Genomic DNA, 14,123 nt, shown 5'->3' on the forward strand with positions numbered 1-14,123 from the left:
CTGTGAAGAAAATAGCAACAGTTTGCAGTGCATTATAAACAGCTTGGTATAATGGATACGTGTTAGGCATTTGAGATTTAATGCAGAGAAACACATGGTGATGAAGTTTGGCAGGAACGACGAAAACCTAAAAGAGATTCAGAAACAGAGGGACTGAGGAGTATGTGAGCACTGTTACGAGGCCAAAGGACCTCAAAACCCAGAAGCAATGGACGTTCACCAAGACAAGTGGTTTTTAAAGCAAAAATTATTTTTAATCAAGTTTAAACATGAAAATAGAATCAAACTTTAACTTAACTCTTTACTTAACTAATCCAAATTGACCCCCTTCTAATTCTAAGCGCACATGTATGTAATGTGTGTGTAAATTTAAGAAAAATTCTTTGGTTCACAGTTCAATCTCACTTCTCCTTCTATCAAGTTCTCTGGATGCAGGCAATTCTTATACTGTGCACAGAATTTAACATGTATAAAGTTCACCAGGCTTTGATGCTTGAAAGGTAAATGTTTACTGCTTAGGAAGGTTCTTGTAGGGTTTGTAGAGAGAGATTCATTGTTCCAGGATTTCTACAACTGAGGTACCACCATTAGTCACCTTAATGTCTCGCTGATGAAACTTGCCCCATCAGGGTTCTCTAAATGATAACTCTTTCAGGATATTATAGAGTTTCTAAGAGAAACACCATGATTGAAGTAAAAACACAATGCTGGAGAAACTCAGCAGGTCAAACTGTGTCCTTTATGCAGCAAAAGTAAAAATACATAACCGATGTTTCGGGCTTGAGCTCTTCATCAAGTTATGAGAGAATTCTTGCAGGCGTCCGAACAAAAGATAGGGGGGAGAGGGGGGTGGTAAAGGCTGGAAATGATGGGTGGAGGAGGGGACATCAGCAATTGGGGGAGGAGGGATGGCTGGGTGGGTGGGTTAGGGAGAAGGGAGGGGAGAACTGGAAAGGGGGAGGGGAAAGAAGGCAAGCAAGTTTAGCAGAAAGCAGAGGTTGATGCTGATGCCATCGAGCTGGAGAATCCCCAAATGGAAAATAAGATGATGTTCCTCCAATCCTCTCAGGTGGTCAGGCTGGGATAGTACATAAGACCATGGACAGAGATGTGATTGTGGGAGTGTGACTCAGAATTGAAATGGTTGGCTTCTGGGAGGTTGCTGTTGTTGTAAACAAATTAGAGGTGCCAAGCAAAGCAATCTGCAACTGGTCTCTCTGATGTAGAGAAGATCACAGAGACAGCACTGGATGCAGCGAATACATCCTGTGGATGTACAAGTGAAGTGTTGCTTCACTTGAAAGGCCTGTTTGGAGCCCCAGACTGTGATGAGGGGGGAAGATATGGGTGCAAGTGTTGCACCTCTTGCGGCCACAGGTGAAGGTGCCGGGGGGGAGGGTAATAGGTGGGGAGGGATGAGTAAGAGGGAATCATAGAGGGAGCGGTCCCTATGAGGACCATAATGGGGGTCATTTACAGGCCTCCGAAAAGTAGCTTAGATATCAGTAGAAGTATAAATCAGGAATTAAGAGTGGCATGTCAAAGTGGTAGCAATACAGTAGTTATGGGGGACTTTAACATGAAGGTGGACTGGGATAATCAGACGGGGGCAGGAGCACAAGAGACTGAGTTTATTGAATGTCTACGAGATACTTTCTTGGAGCAGCTAGTGGAGGAACCTACCAGGGGGAAGTTGATTTTGGACTTGGTGCTGTGCAGTGACGCAGAGTTAATAAGTGACCTCGATGTAGGGGAGCCATTAGGGAATAGTGACCATGGTATGGTTCCTTTTGAGCTGCAATTAGAAAGGGAAAAAGTCGGAAGCATCTGTACTGCAGTTAAATAAAGGGGATTATGCAGCTATGAGGGAGGAGCTAGCCAAAATAAAATGGAAAGATACACTAGCTGGGAGGACAACTGGGGAAAAATGGCAGGTATTTTTGGACATTTTTCACAGGTTTCAGGACAAATTTATTCCAAAGTGGAGGAAAGGCTCTAGGAGATGCAAGTGGCAGCCGTGGCTAACTAATGAAATCAAGTGTAATATCAAATCCAAAGGGAGTAAGTATAGGATAGCGAAGCGGAGTGTGAAGTTAGAGGATTGGGAAACTTTCAAAGAACATCAGAGGGTAACTAAGAAAGTCATAAGAGAGGGGAAAATGAAGTACGAGAGGAAATTAGCAAATAATATAATGGAGGATAGCAAAAGCTTTTTTAAATATGTGAAGAGGAAGAAATTGGTTCGGTCCAAAATTGGTCCATTAAGAATGGAAAAGGGTGAAATTATTACCGGAAACAAGGAAATGGCTGAGGAATTTAACAAATACTTTGCAACTGTCTTCACCAAGGAGGATATAGGTTATGGTCAGTTAGGGGGTAGTGGTGATGCGGTGTCAAGAGACTTGGGGAACTTTCCTGGGGAAGAAGGGGATCTAATGGATATACGGATCTAGAAACAGGAGGTTGTGAGAAAATTGTTGGGACTGAGGGCTGATAAATCCCCAGGGCCTGATGGGCTGCATCCCAGGGTGCTTAAAGAAGTTGCTATGGAAATTGTGGAAGCACTGGTCGACATTTTCCAAAGTTCCATAGATTCGGGGGAGGTCCCTGAGGATTGGAGAGTGGCTGATGTGGTGCCGATTTTTAAGAAGGGAGGGAGGGAGGAAACGGGAAATTATAGACTGGTCAGCCTGACGTCGGTGGTGGGGAAGATATTGGAGTCTATCATAAAAGGAGTAATAGCAGAACACTTAGGCAGAAATAATAGTATAAGGGCTAGTCAGCATGGATTCCTTAAGGGTAAGTCATGCTTGACTAACCTTCTGGAATTTTTTGAGGATGTGACAAAGAGGGTGGACTTGGGAGAGCCAGTGGAAGTGGTGTATTTGGACTTCCAGAAGGCCTTTGATAAGGTACCGCACGGGAGACTAATGGGCAAGATCAGGGAGCATGGTATTGGAGGTAAGGTGCTGACATGGATAGGAAATTGGTTAAGAAATAGGAAACAAAGGGTTGGGGTAAGCGGGTCTTTTTCAGGATGGCAGGATGTGATGAGTGGAGTGCCGCAGGGATCGGTATTGGGTCCTCAGTTGTTTGTAATTTATGTAAATGATTTGGATGAGGGGAATATTAATAACTTGAGCAAATTTGCAGATGACATGAAACTGGGTGGTGGTGTGGGGTGTGAGGAGGATGTCAGGAAAATGCAGAGGGACTTGGACAGGTTGGGGGAGTGGGCTGCTAAATGGAAGATGACGTTCAATGTAAGCAAATGTGAGGTTATCCATTTTGGGGGCAATAATAGGAAAGCTGAGTATTATTTAAATGGAGACAAGCTAGGGAGTGGGGAGGAGCAAATGGATCTGGGAGTACTTGTTCACCGGTCACTGAAGACTAGCATGCAGGTTCAGAAAGCTGTGAAGAAGGCTAATAGCATGTTGGTTTTCATAAAGAGGGGATTGGAGTATAGGAACAGAGATGCCCTTCTGCAGTTGTACAGGGCCCTGGTGAGACCTCACCTGGAGTATTGCATCCAGTTCTGGTCTCCAATTTTGAGGAAGAACATACTAGCTATAGAGGGTGTGCAGCACAGATTTACAAGGTTAGTTCCAGGGATGGCGGGGTTGACATATGCTGAAAGGCTAGAAAAACTGGACTTGTATCCGATGGAGTTTAGAAGGATGAGGGGGGACATGATTGAGGTATACAAAATCATCAGGGGGATAGACAAGGTGAAGTCGGATTACTTGTTCCCAATGATGGGGGAGACGAGGACTAGAGGGCATAGTTTAAGAATACAGGGTAGGCCCTTTAGGACAGAGATGAGAAAACATTTTTTTACCCAGAGAAGTGTGAATCTGTGGAATGCTCTGCCACAGAGGGTGGTAGAGGCAGATTCGCTGATTATGTTCAAAAGAGAGTTAGATAAGACTCTAGTTGGCAAAGGAGTTAAGGGTTATGGGGATAAGGCTGGAAAGGGGTACTGATGGTAGTGATCAGCCATGATCTGTAAAATGGCGGTGCTGGTTCGATGGGCCGAAGGGCCTACTCCAGCTCCTATTGTCTATTGTCTATTGTCTATGGAAAGCCAAGAGGGGAGGAGAAGGAAAAATGTGTCTTGTGGTGGGATCCTGTCGTAAATGCCGGAAATTCTGGCAGATAATGTGTTGGATGTAGAGGGTGGTAGGTGAGGATGAGGGGAATTCTATGTTTGTTGCATCTGGGGGTAGAGGGGGACCAGGGCAGATGAGCAGGAAATGGAGGAGATGCAGGTTAGGGCAGAGTTGATAGTGGTGGAGGGGAAGCCTCATTTGTGGAAGAAGGCACACATCTGTTCCAAAGACACATCTGTTCACAAGATGAAGTCTTCCAGACAAAATGTCTGCCTTCTTCCAACTCATAGTCATAGAGACATGGAGATTTATAGCATGGAAATAATCCTTCAGCCTTACTAGTCATATTTACCTGCACTTGGCCCATATCCCTCTAAATCTTTTCTATTAATGTTTGAGATTAAATGTTTTTAAATGTTACAGTTGTTCCCTGCTCTGACTGTTCATTCCATGTTCCCAACACAATCTCTGTGAAAATGGTGCCCCTCCGAAGCCTTTTCATTCTTTCCCCTCTCAATTTATCTCTTAATTCTAAGCTCTGTAATTTTAGATTTCCCTATGCTGGAAAAAAATTGTGACTATTTGACACAATTTCCTTCAACAGCCTCCTCCTCTCAGGGAGAATATTCCAGCCTTTGCAGCTTTTCTTTATAATTCAAAATTGCCAGTCCCGCTAACACTGTCATGAGTTTTTTTTCTGACTCTTTCTAGCGAATTTCATCTTTCTGAAAGCGGGGTGACTAAAATTGAGCACATTACAATGTGTTGTCTCACCATCTTGAAACATGATGTCCCTCCTTCTATACTCAATGCCATAACCGATGAAGGCTAGAATGCCAAGCACCTTTATCACCCTACCTCACCACATTACTGAAAGTATGCAACTTGGTCAATAGTAAGGCACAAGCTATGAGTGTAATTGAATGTTCTTGGACGTATCACCAGTTGAGAAACTTGAAATTATCCAGGAAGAAGAACCTTACTTAGCATTCCCTTCATGACTGTCAATGTTCTCACTCTCTGCCACATGGTGCCTGAGCAAAATCCTCCCTGAGCAGCAAAATTACTCAACTGGTGGAATTGCTGGCCCATAGCTCCAAAAAATTTGGTTAAAGGATGCAGTCGGTGAGAAGCTTGGGGTTTGCATGAATACCCTTGTGACCACATGATGTTCTGGTTTTCTCCCACATAGCAAGTGTGTATGGAGTTGTAGGTTAGTTAGCCACTATATTATTGATTGACCCCCATTTACATGAGAGGTAGAATCTGGATTTAGTTGTTGGGAATGTGAGGAGAATTAAATAGGATTTGGTCATTTAGTGTAAATGGGTGTCTGTGAGTGGTTCAGGCTCAATGGGCCAATGTGCCTGCTTCCATGCTATATAATTCTGACTATATTCTCACCAAAACTTTAATGCACTTAATTAGGCCATGACCTCTGCAAGGGCAGTGCACACTTGTTAATGCCATAGCCTCCTAGTTGTATACCTTTAAGAATGAAGTCCTGATGCATTACAAATTATAGTTGGTGACTTTAATTAGGCCCATCCAAAGAAAATTAGGCCCATCCAAAGAAAACTTTGCCCAATTATAACTAACACGTAACCTGATGTACCAGAGGTTCTAGCACACTCAGTCACTGCTACACTATGAGAATGAATGCCTATTGTTCTTTCCTGAGATTGCATTTTGGAAAGTCTGATCACTTGGCTATGCTCCTGCTACCTTCAGAGCTTGAAAAGCAGGGCTCCAGAGATCAGGAGAACCAGAAGGTGGTTGCAGGAGACTAAGGAATGGTTACAGGATTGCCTCAAGTCAGTGGTTTGGGTCATGTTCAGGAACTCAGCTGAATTGTTATACCAGGGCCATTATAGACTTTATCAAAATAGCTGTAGATGACTGTATCCCCACAAAATTGTTCAGGGTTTTCCTCAATCTGAATATCTGGATGAGCAATATAATCTGGAATCTGATGAGAGTCAAATCACAGGCACTTGAGTCCAGAGATCATTAACTCAACAAAAAGTGCACGTATGATCTACAAAAAGCCATCTCCTGGGCAAAGTGGAGATTCCAGACTAGAATGGAATTAAGAAAGGATACCAGACAGCTATGGCAGGGCTTAAATGAGATCATCATGTGGTCACAAGGGTATTCATACAAACCTAGGGAACACCAATGCCTCACTCCCAGATGGGTTCAATACCTTCTACGTTCGATTTAACCATCAGAATAATGAGCAACCAATGCACACCCCAATGTGCTCAGATGATCCTCCACTGTCTACACCTGAAGATGACGTGAAGACTGCATCTCATAAGGGTGAAAGGTGGGAGGCTAGCTAGCCTTCCCATTCAAAATAGGTTGGAGCTATAATTGCCTTTGTTTACAGCATATGGGAGAAGTCATGTTTTTTTTTAAAAAAGTTACTCTTTATTTGTTTCATGCTTAAGGGGGAAAGAACATTGAACCACCTTGCAAGGATGGTTTTTAAATTTTTTTTTACAAATTTTAAAACACAAGAATAAATACATTTCATTCAATAAAAAGAAAACTTACAAAGATTATACATTTGATATACAACCCCTCCCTTCCTAGATCTCCAGAAAAAGTAAAAAAGAAAAGAAAGAAGATATAAAAAGGACTGCTGAATCTCAAGGGAATAAATGATATATATATATATATATATATATATATACACATATTACAATATTTAATATTGGAGGTTACCAAGAAATTATGTCTTCAGAGTCTGTTAATCATTCATTCCCACATTTTGCAAATCTGGACACCATATTTTCCAAAATGCATGATATTTATTTCATAGACTATAAGTGATCTTCTCAAGTGGAGTGCAGCTATGATGTTTCACATGCCATCTTTCCATCCCTTGCTCTGTGTCCGATTTCCAAGTTGTTGCTAAACATTTCCTAGAAAGTGCTAAAACAATTTGTACAAATTCAGTTTGATACATGATTAATCTTAATTTAGATCTTATAACCTTAATATTACCCAAGAACAATAGCATTGGATCCTGTGGGAACTTAACCCCTGTTATTCATTCCACAAATATTACCAACTTCCACCCAGAAGTGTTTAATTTTAGGACACTGCCAAGTAGAATAAAAAATGATCCAATCTCTTATCCACACCAAAAACACACATCTGATAATGTAGGGTTCAATCTATTTTTTCTAATTTTTGAGGAGTCAGATATAACTGATGCAAAAAGATTATATTGAACCAACCTATATCTAATGTTTATATTTTTTGTCATATTATCTCTACATATTCCATCCAGTCTTTCTCATCTATTTTTCTATTTAAATCCACTTCCCCTCTTAATCTCAATTTATACACCCCTATTTTGGGAGCTTTCCTTTTGAAGTAAATTATACATTATAGAGATAAATTTACTTACATTACTATTATGAATCAGTAATTCCAATTCACTGTAGCTAGGACATATTTTATCAATCAAAAAAGCCTTAATGATAATAATAAAGGAAAGTATTATTAGGAACATTAAATTTATAATTCATTCATTCACATTTTATAAATCTTCCAGCTTCAAAACAATCCTCAATCCTCTCAAAACCCATCCAATCCAAGTTCTCAAAATTAAATGTCTACTTTGACATAAAAGCCTTTTTCTTGAAACTAAACTTCTCACACCTATTTCATAATCAATTTTATTCCATTATTCAATCAAATGTTTCAAAACATGTGTATCCCTGCTTTGTACCAACAATTTAGAATTCCATTTATAAATAAAATCCTGTAAATTTATTTTTCATATTTTACTAAGTTCTAAATTGACCCAAACAGGAATTTTATCTACACAAAATAGTATATTAATAAATTTCAATTGGACAGCCTTATAAGAATTCTTAAAATGGACAAGTCACAAACCCCCCCCCCCCAATTTAAACTTCCAAGTCAATTTTTCCAAAGAAACCCTTGCCATTTTCCTTTTCCATAAAAACTTCCTCATAATCGTATTTATATCCTTTAAAAAAAATTGAGGAATTGAGATGGGGATCGACTAGAAAAAGATTTTGAACTCTTGGAAAAATGTTCATCTTAATACAATTTACCTTCTAAAGTTATAGGCAGGATATTCCACTTATTCAATTGCCCAACAATTTTGTTAAGTAATGATAAGTAATTTAAGTTATATAAATTATTCAAATCATTATTGACGTGAATACCTAAATATTTATTTAATTCCAAAATCTGAGTGGCCTTTTTTCCACTGAGTATAGTCAACCTTAACTAAAGGCATAATTTCACTTTCATCCCAATTAATCTTGTACCCAGATACTTCACCATATTCTTCCAGTCTTGTATGTAATTGACACAAAGAATTCATAGAATTTTTCAGGTATACCAAAACGCCATCAGTAAACAAATTTATTTTATATTCTTCTTGATTAACTTTTATAACCTTAATATTAAAATCTTGTCTTATTAGCTCCACTAAAGGCTCTATTGTCAAAATAAAAAGGGCTGGTGACAAGGGACAACCCTGCCTATTTGGTCAAGTCAGAAGTAGAAATTCCACATTGACCACCGCCAGTGGGCTGATATCGCCTCAAACCGTGCATCTTGGCGCCTCACAGTTCGGCGGGCAGCAACCTCCTTTGAAGAAGACCACAGAGCCCACCTCACTGACAAAAGGCAAAGGAGGAAAAACCCAACACCCAACCCCAACCAACCAATTTTCCCCTGCAACCGCTGCAACCGTGTCTGCCTGTCCCGCATCGGACTTGTCAGCCACAAACGAGCCTGCAGCTGATGTGGACATTTACCCCCTCCATAAATCTTCGTCCGCGAAGCCAAGCCAAAGAAGACCACCACAAAGACTTTTATGTAAGGCTTTAACCAAATTTATAAATGTCAGTCCAAAACCAAACATTTTCAATAACTTAAACAAAAAGTCCCATTCTAACCTGTCAAAGGCCTTCTCTGCATCCAACGCTTCTGCCACTCTTAAGTCACCTCTTTTCTGGAATAAATGAATTAGGCTAATCAGTCTCGCAACATTATCAGCAGATTGTCGTTTTTTTTTAACAAACCCTTTTTGATTCAAATTACTTAATTTTGGTAAATATTTAGCCAATCTATTGGCTAAAACTTCAGCAAAAATTTTATAATCTGTATTCCATAATGATATTGCTCTATAAGATGATGGCTATAAGGATCTCTATCTTTCTTGGTATAACTGTAATAATTGCAGTTGAAAAAGATTATGGTAGAGAATGAGATTCTGCTGCTTGGTTCAACACTTCCATAAAAGGGGGTATTAAAAGGTCCTTAAATTTTTTTGAAAACTCAGGAGGAAAACCATCCTCTCCCAGTGACTTACCACTTTGTAATGCACTCAATTCCTCACTAACTTCTCTTGCCATAAAGGGAGCATCTAAGACTCTTTGATCCCAATGATTCAAGCTAGGTAAACTTATTTGGGATAAAAATTCTCAATCTTTGTTTCATGATAACTAGACTCAGATTTATATAAATTAGAATCTTTAAATAAGTCGTTCATTTCTTGATGTTTATAAGTAATCACCTTAGACTTTTTTTATAAATAACATTAATTGTTCTAGAAGTTTGTTCCATTTTCAATTGCCAAGCAAGAAATTTATGAGCCTCACCCCTAATTCATAACACCTTTGCTTGATTATATCGATTAATTTTTCCATTCTGTAAATCTGGATCATGTTTTAATGAAGTTTTTTGTTATTAATTTCTTCCTTTTCTCACCAGAAGCCTTTCTTTGTAAATGCTTCTTCAACCTTCTATTTCCTTTTCCAATTGATAACCTCTTTCATATAATCTTTCTTAACTTTCACTGTATAACTTATTATTTGATCTCTCAAGTATGCCTTAATAATTTTATTGTTTGGGATGCATGGAAGGCGTACTTGAGAGATCAGATAATAAGTTATACAGCAAAAGTTAAGAAAGATTATATGAAAGAGTTTGAATTGTAGTTTACTTTTAAAAAATCTTGAATTTTCGATAAAGACATAAAAATCCAATCTCTTCAGCAATGTAGAATTAAATCTCCACCTGTAAACTGATTCCTCTTTCTCAGGAACCAAGTATGTAATCAAAGTGGTGAATGCTCAGATAAAATTCTAGTTTTAAACTCTGCAAGCATAATTCCCTGCAATTGCACTGATATTAAAAATAAATCTATTCTTGAATAAAAGTCATGTCAATATGAATAAAAGGAATAATCCCTTTCTTTCAGATTTAACATTCACTAAATATCGACCAAATTCAACTTTTTTTATAAGACTCAGTTACCTTTGCCATTTTAGCTCGTGTAACTAATCTTGCCTTCTTTTCCAACACTAGAAGAAGACAATAATTGAAATCCCCTCCAATCAATATTTTTTAATGCACTTCAGCAAAAAACATATAAATATCTTGTAAATCCTTCATTCCTCTACATTTGGTGCGTAAGTACTTATAAGTATCCACATTTCAGAATAAATTTGACAATCAAGTCAAATCTTCCCACAGGATCCTTAACCACCTTTTGAATTTTAACAGGTAAGGACTTCTTAATATTGCCACTCCTTTTGCTTTAGAGTTAAACGTTGAAGCTGTCACTTGACTTACCCAACCTCTTTTTCATTTCTGATGTTTCTTCTCTTTTAAATGTGTCTCTTGCAAAAAAAGCAGTATCAACTTTCATATTCTTCTTATAATCTAAATCTGATAATTAAGCCCATGATATTAAAACTTTAAAAGTTTAATACCCTACAGACTGCCATTTTCTTCTTCCCAATAATTCAGAACTCCTTTTGCTTCTCCTCTTGGACCTCCCACATCTTAAGAATATCAATCACACTTGATATCTCTGTCCAAAGCAAGAAAATAAAGAAAAAGAGAAAGAAGATAAAACTTAATCCCTCCCTTCCCCCCAATAAAGGTTACTGCCAAAAAAAGGCCAGTACTACCCCCTCTACTGTGTGGGAAGTGGCTATCGCCACAAGATGGCACATAATGGTTGCAGAAAGAGAAGGAATCCACCCGCCCCCCCCTCCCCCCCCCCCCCACCTAGGGGCACAGAAAAACCATATCTATACAGAGAGAACAAATATCCTGTTTAGATTTTAGCAAGCAATAATGGATGAGATGTCTGGGCTTCTGAAAAATAGTCCCTACTCCAACTGCAAAACAGAGCAAAGAGCATACTGGCAGTGATTGTCAAGGAAACTCTAGAAAAGTTGTGGATTTCTGATGAGTAAAAATATCCTATTTTATGAATGGCTCAATGTGAAATTGTAAGAAGTGAAAAGTGGATGGGAAATTGAAATATGCAAGTTCATACTTTCTGCAATTTGCGTATTAGATGTGATCATAGGAGGAAGAGAAAGTTAGCTTGCAAGTGGAAGATACCATCTCCTAATTTGTTTTTAACCCTACTCTAGGCTGTGGCTACATGTTTGACAATGGATATTAATAATTCCAGTTGTCTGCTTGAGGATCCAACTGCAGAGGCATTTATGTTTACCTGTGGGTTGTCCTTGTTGCCTCAATTGGCCAGTATTTTCTCTTCAAAGAGAGAGAGATGTTTTGATCAGCCATTCAGTATATTTGATGTGGTTGCAGCAGTATTATGTACTGATTTATGACACAAAAGGGGCCATTCAGCCCATTGAGCTCTTTTGCCATTTAACTGCACTAAGAGGTAACAGAGTTGCCAATTAACCTGCCTGCAGGGGAGCTTTCTTGGCAAGAATGCATTCTTGGTGAGAATATGAAAACTCTACAAGGATAATATCAAGGTCAGGATTGAACTCTGTGCTGGAACCATGCAGTAGTATCATGTCACATTGTGATTTTACCAACTGAGATTGTACTGATTAAAAAAAAAATGGGTTAATGAAGGGCATGTGATGAATTGAAGAGAGGTGGATTTGGTGGGGTATTTGGAATTGAAGATGCATTTATTATTCTTGGTCAGCAATGTCAGGTCAGAATTTCCTGCAGTGCCAAGTTTTCATGGGTTAACATATCAATGTTCTCCAGGCCCTGAGTCTCCACTTTATTCTACTTCTGCATTATAATGATTTTGGGCACCTTTTAACTTGTTTGCTTTTTTTTTAACCTTATTCCCCCACCCCCGAAGTCACCAGTGTCAGGTCTGAAAATCTTGGATCCCTGTCTCCTGTGTTGTCATTTTCTTTTTCTGAAAAATTATTTTTACATTTTTTAAAACATAGTATCACATTTGAAAACACGATCATTTTTACTTCATTTTACAGTTTTACTAAAGACACATTCTTTTAGTACAATTTGCTTTGAGATTCAAATACAATATCAAGTTACGTAATTCTCCTCCCTTCCCCCCAATATCAAAAGAAAGCAAAACAACTAGAGAGAGAAAATAGTAAAAGAAAGAAAAGAAAAATTCATGATACTGCCAGTCTTTCTAGTCTTATTTCCACGCTTTGAGTTGCTTCACTGCTGTTGTCTTTACATTTTTTATCAGATTTTTAGATCTGGGAGCTGTTATTATAACAGGGCACCAAAGTATTCCAGATAAGGTGGCCATATTTTGGCAAAAGTGTTTTATTTATTTCTTAAATTGTATGTAATCTTCTCCATGGGCACATGGTTGTGCATCTCCGTGGACCATCAAGTGATGAGCAGGGGGGAATCGGGCTTCCAGGTGATTGCAATATCGACAGGACAATATCTACAAATTTAATTTGGAATTTTTTAATTTCTATGTTGTCATTTTCTTGCCTCCCAGTACATTCTTCCTTTCCAGACCACTGGTATCATCCACTCTAGCTAAAATATGTTTTAAGAGTTGTTGATAATGGCTTTAACATGTTGCAAAGAGTGCCCCCTGTTCCCACTGTGTTCAGGAAATTGATAGAATGATTGTTATGAGCTTCATGCAGAAATAATTATAATTAGTTACAGCACAAAATTATCACAACTGGCTGATACAGGTTAATTGCATATTGTAACTCTCATTCCTATTTTTAGGGCTTTCCCGTCTTGAATTTCAATACAAGATCAAGCATTGAAAAATGAATTAAAACAACATAAATAAGATAAGGAAGTGCAGAAAAAAGTCAACAGTAGAAACATTCAAAGTTTTTAAACAGCATTCAGTATCCATGCACTTAAAATTAACATCAATAACTATCAATGGGAGTGTGATTCCATGTTTTTTTAATTGTTCACCTCCTGAGAGAGATTGGTTTATTATCAGTCCTTAACAAAGTTTCACAGAAATAAATGGGCATGAACATGACAGTGGTTAGAATTAACTTTGTGTCAAGTCCCCTGGATGATTAATGTGCTAAAGCAGCAACTTGCTGAAGGTTGAGAGGCTATTTTCAAGTGCTGTTTCTTCTTAGCTGGATTACTGGCTCATGTGCATGTTAGTAGTGGAATGGGCTATGAACTCACTGGGCCTTTTGTTCAGTAAATTCCATCTAGTTATAAAATTCATATGGTTATTACCACTGTAAAGAAAAACTCTGAAGAACTCCATGACATAATTTCCTGATTGTTGCACGGATTTAATTTAGACCATGAGTTTCTTTTCAAACTGCAAATAATTTCTCTTAATATTCAGGTTAAGATGTCAGAAGAAGTAACAGCATCTGAAGAGACAGCAAAAGATCTAACTACAGCAGCTGATGAATATTCAAACAGGGAAATCACCATCGAGGATCAAGAAAAGACAATGCACCTTTTGGAAAGATTAAGAACGTTGGAGGTAAGCAACAAGCATATAGAATCTACCCAATAGTGAAATAAATGTGAATGCCCTGTCTGGCTAACTCAAATTGACAACTTTTGTTCAGTCTGTCATGCCACCTTGTATCCTAGGTAGAGGGGTGAGAAGAAATGCCATTTATACCCTTACCCAATCAAGCGGATTTATTTCTAAAACTACTGAGTCACTTAAATGAATCAGTCAATTCTGTCAGATGTTCTAATTTTTTAAATTAAATTCATTGAAGGGCT

At 38.4% G+C, this 14,123-nt stretch overlaps 1 protein-coding gene across 7 annotated transcripts in view; it reads left to right on the top strand.

Moving 5' to 3' along the window:
- The window catches only part of nckap5l (NCK-associated protein 5-like), a 538,388-nt gene that overhangs the window by 203,738 nt on the left and 320,527 nt on the right, over positions 1 to 14,123 (top strand). For all 7 annotated transcript variants that reach the window (XM_069935206.1, XM_069935209.1, XM_069935208.1 and 4 more), the window contains one exon: positions 13,729 to 13,872. In XM_069935206.1, coding sequence (XP_069791307.1) covers positions 13,729 to 13,872 — 144 coding nt within the window. The remainder of the gene's footprint in view (positions 1 to 13,728; positions 13,873 to 14,123) is intronic.

This window comes from Narcine bancroftii, chromosome 4 (assembly GCF_036971445.1).
Source record: "Narcine bancroftii isolate sNarBan1 chromosome 4, sNarBan1.hap1, whole genome shotgun sequence".
Lineage (NCBI taxonomy): Eukaryota > Metazoa > Chordata > Chondrichthyes > Torpediniformes > Narcinidae > Narcine > Narcine bancroftii.